General features: G+C 43.3%; 3 protein-coding genes across 4 annotated transcripts; 2 read left to right on the forward strand and 1 right to left on the reverse strand.

Annotated features, from left to right (window-relative positions):
* The first annotated feature begins 1,422 nt into the window (after positions 1 to 1,422).
* LOC110863036 (ribosomal RNA-processing protein 8) lies at positions 1,423 to 3,506 on the forward strand. Of its 2 annotated transcripts, XM_035846585.1 has the most exons (7): positions 1,423 to 1,637; positions 1,722 to 2,014; positions 2,096 to 2,124; positions 2,294 to 2,591; positions 2,677 to 2,848; positions 2,916 to 3,148; positions 3,213 to 3,506. In XM_035846585.1, exons 3-7 carry the CDS (start codon positions 2,097 to 2,099, stop codon positions 3,463 to 3,465), a joined length of 984 nt encoding a protein of 327 aa, XP_035702478.1. In that variant the 5' UTR covers positions 1,423 to 1,637; positions 1,722 to 2,014; position 2,096; the 3' UTR covers positions 3,466 to 3,506. The 2 variants fall into 2 exon arrangements, with proteins under 2 accessions (XP_035702478.1, XP_035702479.1); XM_035846586.1 differs by having other exon boundaries at positions 1,481 to 1,637; positions 1,722 to 2,134.
* Positions 3,507 to 4,743: 1,237 nt separating this feature from the next.
* On the forward strand, positions 4,744 to 15,831 carry LOC110844600 (phenolphthiocerol synthesis polyketide synthase type I Pks15/1). The gene is made up of 12 exons (XM_022090845.2): positions 4,744 to 4,891; positions 4,980 to 5,124; positions 5,231 to 5,523; positions 5,585 to 5,657; positions 5,728 to 5,890; positions 6,134 to 6,531; positions 6,635 to 6,866; positions 6,954 to 7,223; positions 7,301 to 8,923; positions 9,011 to 9,505; positions 9,586 to 15,136; positions 15,206 to 15,831. The coding sequence occupies exons 1-12, from the start codon at positions 4,885 to 4,887 to the stop codon at positions 15,580 to 15,582; spliced, it is 9,627 nt and encodes a 3,208-aa protein (XP_021946537.2). The 5' UTR covers positions 4,744 to 4,884; the 3' UTR covers positions 15,583 to 15,831.
* Positions 15,816 to 18,898, reverse strand: LOC110856343 (mediator of RNA polymerase II transcription subunit 25). The gene is made up of 7 exons (XM_022104831.2): positions 18,348 to 18,898; positions 17,840 to 18,197; positions 17,583 to 17,749; positions 17,414 to 17,500; positions 16,973 to 17,348; positions 16,664 to 16,908; positions 15,816 to 16,595 (listed from the first exon to the last, which is right to left on the reverse strand). Exons 1-7 carry the CDS (start codon positions 18,525 to 18,527, stop codon positions 16,176 to 16,178), a joined length of 1,833 nt encoding a protein of 610 aa, XP_021960523.1. The 5' UTR covers positions 18,528 to 18,898; the 3' UTR covers positions 15,816 to 16,175.
* Between the last annotated feature and the right edge of the window lie 184 nt (positions 18,899 to 19,082).

Genomic DNA, 19,082 nt, shown 5'->3' on the forward strand with positions numbered 1-19,082 from the left:
TTTTTTATCCATCGTTGAACAACTGCTTATGAAGAGCTTGAACCTCTTCCTGGAGACTAACCAAACAATGGATCATTTGTCGAGGTTGGGGTACAATACTTCAGAACACTGGGCTGACTTTAGGTTCAACGAGCGTGTTGAAATTGCCTTCTTTCCAACAAGTTACAAGTCGACTTCTTTCCAAAGACAAATAATATTGGCGCATAGTTCCAGCTTTAATTTCATAACCTGCGATGGCATTGTTCAACCAAGAAGACTCGAAAATAGTTTAGATTTCACCGTCTTTCTGAGACCAATGGATACCACGACATGGATTCTGTACATTTTATGTGCCCTCACCTTATCCATCTTATCAAGTGTCATCATTGCAATCTATGGTTTGGAAAACATGTGCTGCCTGAGTTGGAAATATTTTCAAACGCTCCTGTACTCCAGCATTGACAACGGCCCAGGGCTGCACCTCCCCTCCAACTTGAACTCGGACTTGTACCAGTGTTCATTCTTCACAAATGCTATTTTTTCCGCCTGGTTGATATTTGTTCTTTTTTTAAGTAATGCGTACAAAGCAGAGCTTACATCTAAAGAGACGGTGCCACCGCAACCATACTTGACGTACAGTAAAATTACAGAACTGCTCAACTTTACCATAACAACACCAACATATCCAGGTTTGTTTAATAATACGCAGAAAGGAACACGAAATATGAGAAAAAGCATGTTCGGACTTGTCATTTCAAATCTTTTACAAGAAGAAGCGTCTAATCATATCAAATACAAGTATCCACAACTGTTTGGATTTGTTAATCCAAAATATGTGAGTGGAAACAGTTTTTCAGAAAACAATGAGCACGACGAACAAAATCTTGCGTTTCATCCAAGCAACAGGGAATCCCTTCTTGGTTTCATATCAAACTGTAATCGTACAGCATTCATAGACGTGGACACCAATATCAACCAGATGCTGGCCTATTTCAACTCTCAAACGGCACGAGATGGGGATAAAATATTTATGAAAGGCAGCGATGACTTTCTTAGTCCTCAGATGGTCTGGGAGCTTAATTATTATAATCCGGTACGAGCAGGATATCTCGCCCAGAAGCTGTACCAACTGACTCAGTCTGGAATTTACGACTTGTTCCGTACTTGGAGTAGTCATCGGAATGTTCGAAGGTCATCGGTACGCAGTGCAGGAGCAGGGAGCATAATAAGTATGCAAGTTAAACCTGTCGGAATGAATGTAGATATTAAAACGCTCTTCAGCATTATTCTTGCATTATTTATCATTTCTGCAATTGTGTGTTTACTGGAGTGTGCTTTTGCATGGCATTTCATGAAAAGAAAATAATGCTCTGCTGCCTGCTGAGGTGCGGAGGTGAATATTAATAAACATTAATAAGGTGTTTATTGGAAGTATCTTCAGGCCACTTTATTGGAAGACTTTGTCTGTCCGTCCCTCTGTAAGCAGATATTATCAATATTTTTAAAATCTGTTTTCGAATATTGACGTCAATTTTTTTGGGCGCGGACGAGTTCTAAGATGGAGTCAAACAGACCACCTCCACTCAGCGCCAGGGGTGTGGTCAAATCGTACGTTCCTATGACTGAAGTTTATGCGTTTGCTGCGGTGTATTTGCAGTGTATGTAAAATTACAATAAAACCACATGTAGTCTATTTTTCTTAAGCATAATACAGAAAATTTTTAATGGGAACGCTTTTTCAGGAATACGATTCCTTTATAAAGCATGACAAGATTTTGCACATATAATTACGAGTCGGGATACTTCATTTGTACTTGCTTGTACAATATTAATAATGCATGATTAATGATGAATTTAATGGATAACAAGTGTACGAGGCAGAGCACAAATTTCATAGGAATCGGCATTATTCCAGAGATGAAGAGAAAGCAGTATTGCCCCAGCAGCAGTCTGCGGGATAAATTCATCTCCACGAGTTCGCTCACGTGTCTCATTATTTATCAACATCATCATCTGTAAATTTGTGGTTTAGGAAGTAAGTTTTAGAATACTTTGTATCTTGTGGAGTATGTCATATCTCGAACTGTTATAAACACATTTCTATTACTACTCCAAGGATGGGAAAAAAGAAAAATATCATTCCAAGTAAGAAATTGTATGTTATACTTACATTACATTTGTTTTGGTTAAGACCATGCAAATTTGCATCTTCAATTATGATGATTCATAGCACGTTTGTTTAGCAAACAGTGTTTACGTAAATGTTTAATGTAGATATTTAGCTCATTTGTATTTTGACCCTTCACTTGTACAGAGTTCAAGACAAAATCCAAAACTACGACAAAATCAACAAAATTAGATAATGCAAAGCCTCATCGTCGACCTAAGCACAAATGGAGCGAGACTCGTCAAATCAAGACCATCAAAAAGACACAGAATGAAGTAAGGGATGATAATGATGATGATTCTCCTGTTACCTTAACTATGAAAGTCAAGAAACTGAAGACTCAAAATAGTAAAATATCTGGGTTATCGCCACATCAACCAGCGGAAGTCAAGAAGGAAACATTAAGGGAAAAAATGATGAAACGGTTGGAAGCTGCTAGATTTCGGTAAGAGTATGGAGAAATCGAAAACCTAATTTTGACATTTTCGAGCTGAAATTAATTATTACTTTATGTACTCCAAAAATCTCAGCCAAGTCAACGAGGAATTGGACTCTGGCTGCAAAAACGCTGACCCAACGGTAGCATTTCAGGGTGACCCGGAACAGTTCAAAAAATATCACGAAGCTTACCGTAAAAGAGTCGAACATTGGCCCAAAAATCCACTTCACGTAATAATAAAATGGGCAAAAAAGAAATTGAAGGTATTTGTCATTCATTTTTTTTATAGATTAAGCTTTAGAGATAACATTGGACTGGATTTTTATACAGGGTGATAAGATTATAGCTGATTTTGGATGTGGCGAAGCCGAGCTTGCTGCATCTCTTCCTAATAAAGTGCATTCGTTTGACCTGTTTGCCTTGAATGACCGTGTGACGCCTTGCGACATGAGTCAAGTTCCTCTGCAGGATGAGAGTGTCCATGCTGCCGTGTTCTGCCTCAGTTTGATGGGAACAGACGTGTCCAAGTTCATTGGGGAAGCTAATCGTGTTCTTCAAATGAAGTATGCTTAAATTTATATTATTTTGATAGAAGGTTCTACTAATTGTTGATTATTTGTGCTATAGCGGCGTTTTAAAGATTGCTGAAGTTGCGAGCAGATTCTCTGGGAACACGTATAATAATTTCCTCAAGCGTATGAAAAAATTTGGATTCGTTGCAATTCAAAAAGGCCAAGGACAACAGCAAGACAAGAAGATTTCGCAAAGCCAAGATGACGTATTTCTCATGTTCGAGTTTAAGAAGATTAAATCAGTTAAAGGTGTTCTAGGACGGTTGCCAGCGCTTAAGTTAAACCCCTCAATGTATAAGAAACGTTAGTTTAAACGTTTAAAATAAATAATTCTTTATAATCATTTATGCATCTATTTGTGTGAGACTAACACTTACATATTTCCTCACCATCAACTAAATCAAGCTATGATCCACTACGCGAAAATAATTAAAAAGCAATTATTCTCGCTTAATTGATAAGCATCAATTATATAACTGGATAGCTTGACTTTCAATTAAGAGTTAATTGCGCAATTTTATTTCAAATGAGGAAGTCTTCCCTTTATAAAACTTACTTATGTATATTGTATTTAGTTACATTCTAAATTATGATTCATGCTTACCTATACAAGGACAATGAATTCACTGCATGCAAATAACAATTAATTAAGTTTACCACTTTTTTTTAGCAAAAACTGAAAATTTCCCTAGTTATATAAAATACAACTACGCAAAATACTCTTTATTAACATATGCATGATGCCGTTGAAGGAAAAGATGAAGATCACTTTGGCACCTTTAAGGTAGTCAGTGGTAGTCGGGATTTTGGAGATGATTAGCAACAAGCACTAAAGTTTTGTAACTTTTGACCATAGAGTAATAATGCACAGTTTTATTCTTATACATGTGCATAATTGTTGTTGTGTCCGCAAAAATCCCCACTGTTTTTGCTCGCATGGCATCTATCTATATGTGCAATCAGAAATGGTAATGATGTTAATTCTCGAGTAAATTATATTACGCGTATAATTTTGCCCAACTTATTATTATGTACAGCGAAGCAAAACTGGAGAAATCCCACCAGCCCACCTTCACTTCCGTTGAGAACAATCACAACCATATTGCAGTGGCTCATCCTCATTTTGCAATTAGGCAAGAATTAATGATTCCATAGTACTTGTGGCTTAAATTAAGCAAAGTTGGAGAATTAGATTACGCATAAACAACTTCTTACATATTTCCATCTTCACTCCCAAATCCCAACCTACCTACTGACCAGTTTTTCATGACGAAGCACCAGATATACAGATATGCACAGATTCATGAATTGTTTTCTGTCCGCACTCGTAGTCTCATTACAATGACTTCATATAACGTTCTGTTGATTTCCTTAACGCTCCACTCGTTTCAGCTCTCCTCACTGTTGAAGCCCTTATCTAATACCCTCATGTTTTATGACGTATGAATGTTCAACCCTGATCTTGAAGGAAATTTCAACAATTTTTTTCATCAAGCATACCAACCAAGTACATACTGTAGCGACAAGTGACCCATGGTAGTCCGAAAAAAATAAAAGCCTATAAATACACCTCATTCTCTCACCTTGGTTTGAATCATTTTCATCCTCCGGTTAGGACAGTGACATTCCCACATTTTCTGAACAACTAATCTGACAAGAATTATCAGAGCTGAAATATACATAGCTTTGCAAAGTTGTAGAATTCGTAGCGACATTGAAACAAAAACATGTCTGGTTAGTAAAAATAACAATTTTGTCTCAATTTCCCCAAGCTTGCTATTCAATAGTTATAATGCCAATAAATCGATTTTTATGCTAAAAGGTTGTCTTGAGCAACGTTGGGTGAGTTACGCCAGTGACGATACGGAAGCTTGGAAATGTCTGGTGTTAACTCGAGCATTGAAACGGGTCTTGACCACGCGACCGATTGTCATCGTCGTTTCGGAAAATGTGTCACGTCCGATGGGGTGAGTTTGGCATGACCTTTTCCACAAAGATACCACTCATAACATATGCAAACCGAATTAAAATTCATGTTTTATTATACATACTTCATCATTCCTCGATTCATAGCCGCCGTCTTCAAGAGGAGGTGTCGCAAGTGTGGTGGGTTGGTCCAGAGGAAGGAAAAGGCCTTCATTTCAGGTCATTCGCTAAGGCCATTGCAGCTCGTCTTCCGGCTCTGCATAAAACGGTGTTTCTGGATTGTGGGGTACTTCCCATAAAAAACTGCGATGAACTGTTTCGCCTGACCGGAACACAATTTGTTGAAAGTGGACACTTTGCAGCGATAATGGTCAAGTCTCGCTCCATCGGGAAAGACGAACAAGACCTCATCACGAATCTGGTCATTGCGAAGGAAAATCGTGAGCACTTTTACTCTCCATGAATTGTGCACACCAGTTAATCCGAGGTTTTGTATTGCAGCTGAAATACTTGAGGTGAACAACGAGGTTAAACTGGATGAAATTAGATACTGCGTGGAACTTGATGTGCAAAGGTAACCATGAAAGCAGAATTGAGGACTATTGCTTAAATTAGCAAATTGTAATGGAATTATAAATGCACAGTCCTCATCAACAATCCTTGCCGGGGGAAGACATAAAAATGGTGTGCTTCGTGAACGGCTACCCGACCCAAGAAGGACTGGAAGAACTGGTGAAGAGAGGACCTTTAGAGAAGGAGGTGGCAAAGTTGACCGCATCCTTGGCTCATGAAATCTACTCCCCAAAGGTATTTTTGGTGCAGTTGAAATAGTTAAGGCTTGTGTGGGCGGAACATTAATATTAATTGAATGATACGCACAAATGTGCCCTACCGTAATACTTGGGTTAAGATGAATTACACAACACTGGATTAATTATGGTCAATATTTCCCTAGAAAGGAGGCAATTCAAGACTAATCCTCATTTTTATTCAACAACACAGAGAATAAATGAAAGAAAATATGCTAATAAGTTTGGGGATCTTATCTAGATTGTCAATGGTCACGGTCTAAAGCAGAGCTTACCGTGGGAGCTGCACAATTCGATCGCGATCGTGGGAATGGCATGTCGCTACCCTTGCGCCAACACGATTGCGGAGTTTTGGTCGCTACTGGCGAATGGGTTGGAAGGGATTCGGAAGGTGCCCGAGGGTCGGTGGACCAAGGACAAGGCGTTCATGCGGATGGACAACATGGGGGCGACGGAGGCAGGCTTTCTCTCCTGTCCCATCCACACCTTCGACGCCAAGTTCTTCAACACCAACGCGGCGGACATGCACTATCTCGACCCCCAGCAGCGCCTCTCCCTTCGCGTCGTTTGGGAGGCCTTGGAGCACGCCGGCATCGACCCCAACACGCTCCGAAACACGCTCACGGGAGTTTTCGGAGGGTGAGAATGCCAGTTGTTTATTTATTTACTTACTTACTGCTCATCTCGTTCATACAAAAAGGCATTTACATTTAATTTCCGTAAATGAATAAAATGATCTCAGTTGGTGGCGGAACGATTACAAGGAAATGTTGCAAATGTTGGGAATCCCGGACACGGACTTTCTCCGCGGCTACATGGGCAACGCCCTGGGACCGCTGACGGCTCGGATTTCCCACTTTTTCGAACTCATGGGTCCGTCCTTCTCCACCGAGTCGGGCTGCTCCACTTCCGTGGCTGGCGTGGACATGGCCTGCGACAGTTTGAGGAGCGACGCGTGCAACCTGGCCATCGCCGTGAGTGCTTCATTTCTCAGATATTACCTTATTAAACAACCATATAACACACAGGGACACGGCAAATTTAATTAAATGGCGAAACAGGTGGGAGCCAACTTGCTGCTGCATCCCTTCTCGCCGTCCGTGATGGAGGGGGTTCTGGCTCCGGACGGTCGTTGCAAAACGTACGATGCGAGTGCGGACGGGTTTGGTCGAGCCGAGGGCATCGGCGTTCTCATCCTCAAGCGGTTCTCGGATGCCGTGGCGGACGGGGACACGATTTGGGGATGCATTCGAGGATCGGCCATCGTGCAGGAGGGGCCGAGCAAGAGCATGGGCACTCCCACCGTCGACGTGGAGGCCAAAGCCATGGAGGTTAATAATTCAACACCATTTTAAAAAGAATTGTCATGGAAAATATTTCAAGTGTAAGTCGTATTTGTGAAATGCAGTTGGCTCTGGAACGGGCCGGGGTGGACCCGAACGACGTGGAGTTCGTGGAGACGCACGGGACCGGCACACCCGTGGGTGACCCCATTGAAATAGCCGCCGTCGCCAAGGCCTATTCGCGGGGGTCGAAAGGCAGGACCAATGTGCTCACGATCGGCTCCGTCAAGACCAACATCGGTCACACCGAGTCGGTTTGCGGGATAGCGGGGATTCAAAAGTCGGTGCTGGCCATGAAGCACGAGCTCATCCCGAAGCATTTGCACCTCAAGAATCTCAACTCGGACATCAACCTGGACGCCATTCCAGCCCAGCTCCCCCTGGAGGCCGTCCCCTGGAAACGAAGACCCAAGGGCGGCAAACCCAGAATTGCTGGGATCAATTCTTTCGGCATTACTGGAGCCCAGGCCCACGTGCTGGTTCAGGAGCCGCCAGAGAATCTCCCTCCGCATTCCTTCCCTTTCACGGACTCGAGAAAGCTGAGGATGCTGACCTTCTCGGCCAAATCCGAAGACGCGTTCCGTTTCCAGGTCAAAGCTTACGCTGATCTGCTCCAGCATGAGCCCGACGCAAACGAACCCAAGGAGCTGTTCTTGAGGGACATTGAGTACTCGATGCACACGGGTCGTCCCCACATGCACCTCCGACACGTGGCCTTTGGGTCCACGAAGGAAGAGCTGCTCAGTTCGATGGAGGGGATCAAAAAGGGCGCCCCAATTCCCAATCAGGTTCCACAGCTCTGTTTCCTCTTCACGGGCCAAGGGTCTCAATATCCGGGAATGGCCAGGTCGCTCTACGAACAGAGCATCGTCTTCCGTTCCAACTTTGACTGGTGCGAGTCCGTGTTGAGCAAGGAGCATGGCTTTCTTTCACTCAAAACTGCACTCTGGGACCACGACGAAACGAAGTTAAATGACGGTCAGAAGTCTTTGCTGAAATCCTCCCTGTACAGCCAAACCTCAATTTTCGTGGTGGAGCTTTGTCTGCTTCGTCTGTGGGAATCCTGGGGTGTGAAACCGGACGCTGTTCTGGGTCACAGTTTGGGCGAGTTCGCTGCTGCGGTGGCTGCGGGAATGTTGTCGGCTGAAGACGCCCTCAAGTTGGTGGTCACGAGGTCCAAACTGATCCACGCTCTGCCCGCCGCCAGCATGCTCGTCGTCGGCACCAGTTTGGAGAAAGTGGAGCAAAGTTTGGAGCGGGCTTTCTCCAATCAGAAAAAGTGGTTGGACGTGGCAGCGGTCAATTCTGAGAGTCAGACCGTGCTTGCGGGCCCCACGGATTTGGTCCACGAGTTCAAGCTCTACTGCGACAACAACGACATCAAAACCCACGTGCTGGACGCCTCTCACGCCTTTCACTCTCATCTCATGGACCCAATGCTTGCGGAATATGAGGCGCTCGCTCGTACGATCGGCTACAAGGAAGCGTCGACGGGCATCAAGTTCATTTCTGCCGTGGATGGACGCACGGTGAGCAAAGTCGACGCCAAGTACTGGGTGCGACACACAAGAGAAAGGGTGCGCTTTTTGGAGGCGAGCCATGCTGCAGTCAACGAGGGCCAGAGTCTGTTCCTCGAAGTTGGACCGCATCCCGTCCTCTCCACACTCCTCATGACCAACGTTGACGAGGTGCGTAGTTAGTGACATTGCGTATTTTTGTAGTAATAGAATTTCACGTATTGCATCATATCACCATTAATTAATTTGTTAATGAAGGTTGCGGATGTGGTCACGAGTGCCTCTCTTCGTCGAAAGTGTGACGATTGGGAGACGATGCTGGCTGCACTGGGGAAATTGTACGCGCTGGGCCGTCCCATCACGTGGGCCAATTTCCATCGCTATTCGGGTGGGCGAAGGGTGGAGTTGCCCGGCTACCACTTTGAGGAGACGCCGTATTGGATGAACATCAAGGACGAAGGGTCCAACCCCTTCCATCCACTCCTCGGTTCCTTCGTCCCCAACCCGTCCGACGTCACCATCTTCAAAAGCTCAGTCAACGTCCATCGACTCCCATTTCTCAAAGACCACGCCCTGGGCGACAAGATTATTTTCCCGTGCGTCGGCTATGTCGACATGTGCATGACGGCCGGATATGCCGCCACGATGTGCAACGAGGGCAGTTACAGCAAACCTACTTCACCTCTCTGCGTTCGGAATTTTTCAATCCTGACCCCAGTTTGTTTGAGTGAAATGACGCCCACTGAATTTCAGGTATGAACACTGCTGAAATAAATTTTTTTTGCATATTGTGTAATGTATAATGTATCACTAATATTACTTCTCGTCCATAGGTTGTGGTGTCGAAAACCGCAGAAGGTGACATATGCACAACTATTTTTACGAAAGTCTTCCTGGAGGAAGACAACTACAAATGGGTCCGCAATGCGACTGCGACATTTACAAGTAATCCACCCCCACTGCAGGAATCGGTTGTTGGAAACTTCTCCCAAATTAAGCTTCGCTGCTCGGAACTGGTCCGGACAAACTTTAGTTACCAAGAATTAGTGGAATTCGGTTTCAACTTTGGTCCGTCATGTCAAACAGTTTCTTGTGCCTTGAGGAATCCAGATGATCATGGCGAATGGATCTTTCCGTTTGCTTCGCACGAGTCATCAGAGGATCACGAGCGGTTCATAATTCATCCCTGGGTTACGGACCCGATGCTCCAGACCCAAATTATTGCGTCGGGTCTGCTTCATGACAAGCAGGTTCGGAAACGTCTTGTCGTTCCCGTTCAGATAGACAACTACACGTGGTGGGGTCATTCTGCCCCCTCGGGTTACGTCTACATTAAAAATACGGACGTTGGAAACGAAGCTCATCTTTTTGACGATGACGGTAAACTCATGGTTTCGATGGTGGGGACTGAGTTTATGGACACAACCATCTCAAACATCCTCTCGCTTATCGACTCTCAAAAGAACCCTTATCCGTCGATGGCCGAGTACACGTGGCGAGAGAAACTGGGTCCAGAAGAAAGACGTGTTCCTGACTCTGAACGTGGTTCTATTTGCCTTCAAGAACTTACAACGCCAGAAATGATTGAGCAATTCAACAAATTTTCTCCTACTGAACTAGACTTTTTCCACACGTTTAACAACTTGTGCGGTCTTTATATTCTAAAGGCCATGAAGGAACTCGGTTTAGATCGTCATACGCAATTTAGGTATCTCGATATTGGAGCCAAGCTGGGTGTAGTTCCGGCTCTGAACAAGTTTGTGCGTTATTTGTTGCACGAGATGGTCGCAGATGGATGGCTAAGCCATAGCGGACCATCGAATGATGATGACGAATTTACTTTGACAAACTCCTTTCCTGCTCTCAACATCATCAATGAGCAAATTGGAATACTTTCAAGTGATATTATGGCAAAGGGGATTGGAAAGGTGGACTTGGAATCTGTCATCTCAGTTGCGGAACTACTCTCTCAGATTCTTACCGGGAAACAAGCAGCACGCTCTATTCTTTTCCCAGATAATTCAAAAACCGGCAACCGGGGTCCGTCCGAAATTTATTTCACAGAATCTCTATTCGCAAAGAAATCATATTCCTTGACTGCATCAAAGGCAGGAATTTTGACCCGGCTCGCCCAAATGGGGACGAAATCAGTCGTCAGGATTCTGGAAGTGGGGGCAGGAGTTGGGGGTGAGACGTATCAGTTAATTCAACACATGGTGAAGACTGGCGTGTCCCAATTCGAATACACCTACACGGACATTTCGCCGTCGTGTTTGCAGAGAGGTGAACACCTTTTCCAAGACTCCGGGATATCATCCAAGTTTGCACTGTTGAACGTGGAGACAGATCCACTCGAGCAAGGCTTCATCCCAGCTCATTACGACGTCATCGTTGCTTCTTGGGTTCTGCACGCCACGAGAGATGTACAAGAGTCGATTCTCAACTTAAGAAAGTTGCTCAAACCAGGAGGGTACATTATCATCACCGAGCTGACCACTCCTACTCGACCCGTTAGACTCTTATTTGGTGGTCTAGAAGATTTCTGGGGCTTCACTGATACTGACTGTCGGCCATGGAATTACGAACTGCCAGTGGACCAATGGAGAACACTTCTTAACAAGTGCGGATTCGAGCAAGTTACCAGTGTAGAGAGTTATAATCACTCCAGTTGTGTCATTCTTGCCACCAAATCTTTAACTAAAACAATTTCACATAATTCCACTGACGACCGTGGAAAGAGGCCCGCCTGGATATTGTTTGGCGATGAAGAAAGCTGTGTCACCCAAGAATTGGAAAACAAACTCGATCTTGTGGATATGAAAGTAGTGAGAATCACGCGGTCTCAACTTGAAGGAACTACAAATATGGAGGATATTATTGGAAAATTACTGCATTCACATTTAACTGACCAAACCATGAGTGTGAAGGGCATCCTGTATTTATGGGGACTGGATGACGATGCAAAGCTTACAACCAAAAAGGTTTGCGAGCCATTCCTTTACATCTGCAAAAATCTGGCCAAGGCGACTAACCTTAAAGTGACCATATTCTCACGAGGGAACCTCTGCACCGGTTCGACTGACTTTTATCAGGCACCGCCAACCTGCTCCCCACTTATCGCCATGATGAATGTTCTTCAAAATGAAAATCAAGATTTGCTTTGCAAATTCGTCGATCTCGATCCAACTCCTACAAGTAATATCCCACAGGTCGTGGCTGAAGCCTTCACCGAATTGTTTGCTACCGACGTTGATGTCATGGTGGCATATCGGAAAGGCCAACGCTGCACACCTCGGATTCGTCCGTACAGGGTGAAGGCGGCCCCACTTCCAATTCCAAGGACCCCGAGATACAGACTCACCCTTCCAAAATCCCTTCTCATTCAAGACCTACACTTTGTCCCCTGCGAACCAGAACCAATTCCTGAAAAGCATGTTGAAGTCGAGGTGAAAGCGTACGCACTTAACTTTTTGGACGTTTTCATGGTCACTAAACCCGACCCAGTTTTTGAAAAATACAACTATTTAGGGATTGATATTGCTGGTGTAGTCACTGCAGTCGGATCAAGCTGCCAGAGAAAGGTTGGAGAACGAATTGTCCTTGTGAGACGGCGTGGTCTGGCGATGCCAAGTCACATTGTGGTCCAAGACTGTCGAACCGTTGTCATTCCGGATGATATTACGTTCAATGAGGCGGCAACCTTCCCAATGGGTTTGCTAACAGTGGCAACTTGCCTCATTGATGTTGCAAAAGCAGGGCCAGGGGACGTGGTTCTCATTCATACCGCATCTGGTGGTGTAGGGTTAATAGGCATTCAGTTTGCTAGACGTCTTGGAGCCACTGTGGTCGTCACTGCAGGAAACGAGAGAAAACGCAACTATTTACGCAGTCTCGGAATTGAACAAGTTTTCAACTCGAGAACTACCGACTATGAACAGAAAATCAGGAAAGCCTTGGGTGGACGTGGGGTTACTGTCGTAATGAACTCGCTAACCTCCCCGGGCTTCAAGGAAGCAACCCTGAACCTGTGCGAGGAAGGAGCTCGATTTGTTGAGATGAGCAAAATGAACGTTTGGTCAAAGGACGAGGTAGCAAAGTTGAGACCTGATGTAAAATACGACATTGTTGACGTGTCAAGTCTCTCTCGTGAAAAAATCAACAAACTCGTGGAATATATTCAACTCCAACTGCTCTCTCAAATTGATGATCGGCCAACGCCGGTGCCATACATTCGATTTGACGCTTCTGAAATAAGAGAAGCTCTGGAGTACATGGAGAAAGTGAAGCATATTGGGAAAATCGTGTTGACAATGCCCGAACAAGGAGCTGGAAAGGAGCAATTCTACCCTCAATTTAACGACATTTCGACGTACCTAATCACAGGTGGGCTAGGTGGCATTGGTCTCGAGGTAGCGAAATGGATGGTATCCGTTGGAGCAAAGAACCTCCTTCTCCTTGGTCGAAGTCCTCCAAAATTGGACGCCTTGGACAAAGTAGAAAAGTTGCGTAGACAAGGAGCTCGTGTCGAGGTGCGACAGTGTGATGTCGGAGATATGGATAAACTGAGAGCAGTCTTAAAAGAATTGGGTGGTGAAGCTTCTTTTTGGGTGCCGCCTTCCGGGAAATTACCACCTTTACGAGGCATCATGCATGCTGCTGGGGTTTTATCGGACGGAACATATGAGAACCAGAGTTGGGAAAAGTATGACGAGGTGTTTCAATGTAAAGTTCAAGGAGCTTGGAATTTGCATCAGCTAAGTTTGGAACTCCCGTTTCCCATGGAGCATTTTGTGCTCTTCTCATCCCTCACCTCCACCTTAGGAGCCATAGCTCAGAGCAATTATTCTGCTTCCAACCAGTTTTTGGATGCCTTGGTGCACTACCGGCATTCTCTCGGCCTGCCCGGAACAGCGGTGAATTGGGGGCAGTGGGGGCAGGTCGGTCTGGCAGCAAACCTCGTTGTTGCCTTCAACAAGCCACTGACTGTTCATCAAGGACTTGCAGCATTGGAACATGCAATGAAGTCTCACCAGACACAGATCGTTGCCCATGAGGCAGATCTGGCTGGGTTGAAAATGATGCTCCCATCAACTCGAGGACTCTTAGCTGATATTGAAGAGGATGCGTCTCTTGGGGGAACTGACATTGATGGAGATGAGTTTTGGCGAGAATATGATGGTGCGTCCAACCGAGACGCCAAGTTTGATATTGTTCGCAGATTTCTGAAACGCCTCATCCGCATCACTCTGAAGATGGACAAGAACGAAGAGATTGAGGACCAAGTCAACTTTCAGGACATGGGATTTGATTCGCTTCTTATGGTCGAGATGAAGAACGGGCTTCAGGCCTCGGTGGGAAAACGGGTCAAAATCTCCATCAATGCGGTCAAGGATTGCAAAACTGTGGCACAATTGACGGACCGATTAGTGGAACTCATATCCGGGAAGGAAGAACTCGCCCCACCCACCGCGGAGGAGCTGAAGGATTTAGTTGCTCGAGATGCCAAACTCCCAGAAAATATTCGCGTCGACCCCGAAATGAAATCCAAACTTCGTCCTCTGTCCAAAGCATCCACCGTCCTCGTGATTGGCTCCACCGGGACTTTGGGCCCTTACGTCGTCCGTGAGATATTCCAACGGAGCCAGATCAAAAAAGTTTACTGCCTCATGCAACCAAGTCCAGTGGTGTCCGTCTCCGATCGCTTTCAACGCGTATTCGAAAAGAAGGGACTTTTCCATGAAATTGATATGACTCGAGTTGAATGCATCTCCGGAGACGTAAAACAGCCATGTTTTGGGCTTAGTCATGAAATATATCAACAAATTGTGACTGAGGTTGACGTTGTGTTTAATCTGGCCGTGAAGGTGGCATTCGAGGAGATTTACAGAGACAGTGAAGATCCCAAAAGCTCACGTGTCACTAATGTTTTTGGAATGAGAAATGTGCTCTCGTTTGCAGTGGACAAGAAACTCAAGTACGTTTATCATGCGTCCACATTTGCGGCAGAAACCAGAGTCGATGACGATGGATGTTTTTGGGAGGGTTGGCCTGCAGAGGAGGAAGTCGCAATGTTTCCTAATTCAGCCTACTCCATTTCCAAGCTAATTTGCGACCGTTTGGCGGAACAGGCCGTGGCTGCTGGAGTTCCATGCAAAGTATTCAGACTTCCACAACTGGGAGGCGATTCTGTTCATGGGGGCAACATCCAACTTGAATCGTTTCTTATGATGCGTTTCTTGGCTTATCTTTATCTCGGATCCATGCATGGAGCCAGAGTCCCTCTCAGCTTGATGGCGGTGGACCAATGTGCCAAAATATCAATTGATCTCTTTTTTAATGACAAGGCTGGCTATGAAGTGTACAATGTGCTCAATCCGCATTTGGGTACGAGTTTCAACATTTTTTGTTGCTAGTCAAAACATTTATTATTTAGTAAATAACTAATTTTTTTAGGTGATGAACGAGAATTTGAAAGTATAGCTCGCGAGCTCGGTGTCTCTATGAAGGTTGAAGAGTTTTCTGATTTCTTGGATAAATGGAATAAATTGGATTCCAACGATGAAATGATTCAGCTTGTAAAATTCGCTACTTCTCATAATGCTGAACTGCTTCATCTTAAGGACCACGAGCTACCGTGGTACACTTCTTGGCGTGCCGGAAATAAGGACGTTTTTCTCAGTAAAAAGATGAAGGAGCTCATGCCTGACGAATATCCGTCTTGCATTACTCCTTCGTGGGACGTCCTGAGGGGTGATCTTCGCTTTGCTAGAGATACTGGAATTTTAGATCGATACAAAATTAAGCACTCCAACCCATACCTCCTGGCCTAACTTGATGGCGTAACTTCTCTAATCATAAGTGAGTTGTAGATGCAGAGATTTAGACTAATTGTATGTTTAATTAAATTATAACCTTTTTCTCAATCACGTAACTAATTTGGTTGGTTTGAGTCAGTTTGGAATAAATACAACTACAGTAGATTTTTGTACACATGTCTAGTAGTTTCATCAGTTAATTCTTGTGTCGGATTCCTATAATAAATACACGTAATAAAATAATTTACTTGCTGAAACAATGAATCGACATTTTGGTGTCATTTATTACAAAAGCGTAAAGATGCAATAAGTGAATATTGCAAATTGATATAAAACAGAACTTGACTGTAATTATGTAATCTAATCCAAAGAATACTAAAGGATGAGTCCTATATATTTCTAATAATCATAGCTTGCCCTTACAAATAGTAATATGATCTATAATACTTAACTTTAATGCTATTTTGTTGGGTGTAGTGCATATACGCCTTCAATTTTCGTGAACATTGCATTGCATGCAATTTCATCCAAATTGGGCCCAACTCAACACGAAAGGAATTAACTATTCTACCGTGGTTAATTTATAACTCCACATTTGTATTTACATATCATGCTTGATATCCAAGTTCTCTACATCGCTCCAAAGTTTGCTGGAGTTGTTGTATTCGTAGGAGATTCTCCTGTCTTTGTTGTGTTTCCGTTTGAACCGATAGTGTTGAAGGCATATGGTGAATAGTTGCTCCTGTGGGTTGTTGCTGTTGTACTACACTGGACTGAGGATTATTGGAAATGACTTGAGTGACATTTACTATATTGCTAGCACTGACACTGTTTTGGAGATATTGAACATTTTGTTTAAGGGCCTGGCGTTCATTGTAAACTTTAATCACATTTTGCAGTTTTCTAATAAACTCATCCTGTTGGTCCGGAATTATAGCGACATATGCTCCCTTACTCCTTACATGAATGAGTGCCATCAATTTTATTACGCAATTGGGATGCGCTCCAGTGAAGCGAATGCAACCTGCCTGTGGAGATAGATAAATGGAGGACGGCACAGAATAAGTGAACATAGCAAAATAAATAATTGTCTTACATATCCCCCATCTAACACTCTAGTCATTTGTTGAACTTGTGGAGAAAGTGGCTGATCAAACTCAACCAGCACGGTTTTTGCTAGGAGATCCGTGGCAGGTCTAACTGCTGCCACAAACGCTTTTGGTATATATTGCATCAAGAGTTTGGCAGGCCATCCTGCAGTATTGACCATGGGAATATGGTTTACTACAGCAGCATAAATCCGGCAAGATACTTGATTTGGGTGACGGTACTGTAATCCATCTGGACAAAGATTAATGTATCAATTATTCAATGCAAGGGAATATAGTGCATAACAAATTTCTACCTATTATCCGCCTCTCATTCCACTCCAACACCCCAGACCAAACTACTTGCTTTCCACGAGTTGATGAAGGTGACGTAAAAGGTGATTGTAAAGTTAGATTTTGTGGAGTACTAAGGAGCGTTTGGAGCAATGTAACAGATGTAGATTGTTGTGTTTGAGAATGATATTGCTGGGGCGATGTCCCTGGTTGTGACGATTGCTGTTTTAACATAAACTGCTGCGATATTGGAACGGGTGGACTTGGAGTGGGAATAGAAGCATCCGAAGAGCCATCTTCAATTACGGAACAAGCTCGTTTTCTTCGAGGTGGGCCTGATAACGGTGACATGTCCGTACCACGGATTGACGAAGACAGAGTTGCCGAACATGAAGGACCCTGTAAAATTCCACATTTGTTTAATTTAAATAAAGTGCATATTCCTTATTTGTAATGATGAATACTTCTTGTCGCTGAGATAGACGTCTGTCAATCGTCCCACAACCCCCACTGGTAACTTCGGACACCATATCGTCCCAATCTTGTCCAAGCTGATTGAAGTAATAAACAAAATTACACATACAAATAAAAGAATATGTACGTATATTTGACACAAACTTTAGTTACTCTCACCTGACTATTTCCATATTCGTTGTTATCATTATCATCCACAAGGTCGATCACTTCGTAGTTGAAAGATTCTTCTGTCTCTACTTTCACCTCACCAACTTCAATCGTCATTTGAACTCTTTCTTCTTGTCCTTGGGCATTGACTCCTAATTCTGCAGGTGTCGACGCTTCTAGAATTTCATAAAATGTAATCAAATATAATTGCTAAAACATTACATATTTATTAAATTGAATGTTCAACAAATTATAAGCCTTCTAACCTGCTGGTTGCACAATTTCGTCAAGTTGGCCCTCACCAGTACCAAAAGCACTGAAAGAACAAGATTGAAGGGACGATCTACACACATTATTGCGAATTTCGTCACGAATGCTGCTTCTTAGTTTAGATTGGTCTAGAACCGTTGGACTCTGATTGATAAGCTGAGCAGTTTGACCCGATAACAGTTGGTTCTGAAGAGTTGCCTGAAGAGTTTGCAATTTGAGCTGAAGGCGCTCGACCTTCTCCACTAGGGATTGACCTTCATCTACCATCTTGGTGCAGATGTTGCACAACTTAATGGAATTTATAGACCCATCCTCCGACGAGATCAAGTATTTAGTGCATTCCCAAAGTGGAATCTACGTATATAAAAATAATTAAATATAAGATGCCAATTGTAAATGATTAAAGAGTTATATTTACAATTTGTTGGTACTAATATTTTTTTTTGTAAATCATTATTGTGGTTAGTACTAACTGTAAGTGAGGGTTGATGTTATTGTGCTTACCTGTAACAATTTATGTAAAATGAAAACCATTTTGTAGAGATTTTTGTCGTTCTCGTTCCCTGTCCCTCGTCCCTCGAGGGGGGACGATCCAATGCCTCCTCCGGATGACGACGTTGAGCAGAACAGACAGCGAAATTGGTCACACCTGCTGCTGCTGCTAGTCCCATTATTATTGCTCATTGGAACTCGAGGCAAAAGTTTCGATAACTTTTGACACTACAATTTTGACAACTGTTTTAGTTTTACTTTAAAATATTATATTTTTATAACACGTTTATCGACAATATATTCAATTCAGTGTAATGGTAAATCCAGGTAAAATACAAAGCAAGGTGAAAACTATTCATTATTTATAATTTGATGAGTGAAAGTCGATATTTATGAGGATGTTATTTGTTTGTATATTATTTTCTGTATTTGTTTTTGTTCAACAGCAGATCAGCAGATTATGCAGTAGTGAATGAATCTCACCACTCGCGAAGAATGTGAGTCATCCGTCTTTTCTCCTGCAAAACTTAATAACCTGATTATTTAAATACCACGGACCCATTTTGACCCATGAATATATGCAAATAATAATATGCAAATATATATTTAATACTTCGGTATTACACAATGTTTCAATATATTATAAATCATGCACTAAATTGACAAAATAGGATTTGTAGATTTTAAAGTATGAGCTACCCACATATATTCTTATGCAAAACATTAACTCCTTAGAACACCAGTTTA

This window comes from Folsomia candida, unplaced genomic scaffold, assembly GCF_002217175.1.
Source record: "Folsomia candida strain VU population unplaced genomic scaffold, ASM221717v1 Fcan01_Sc001, whole genome shotgun sequence".
Taxonomy (NCBI): domain Eukaryota; kingdom Metazoa; phylum Arthropoda; class Collembola; order Entomobryomorpha; family Isotomidae; genus Folsomia; species Folsomia candida.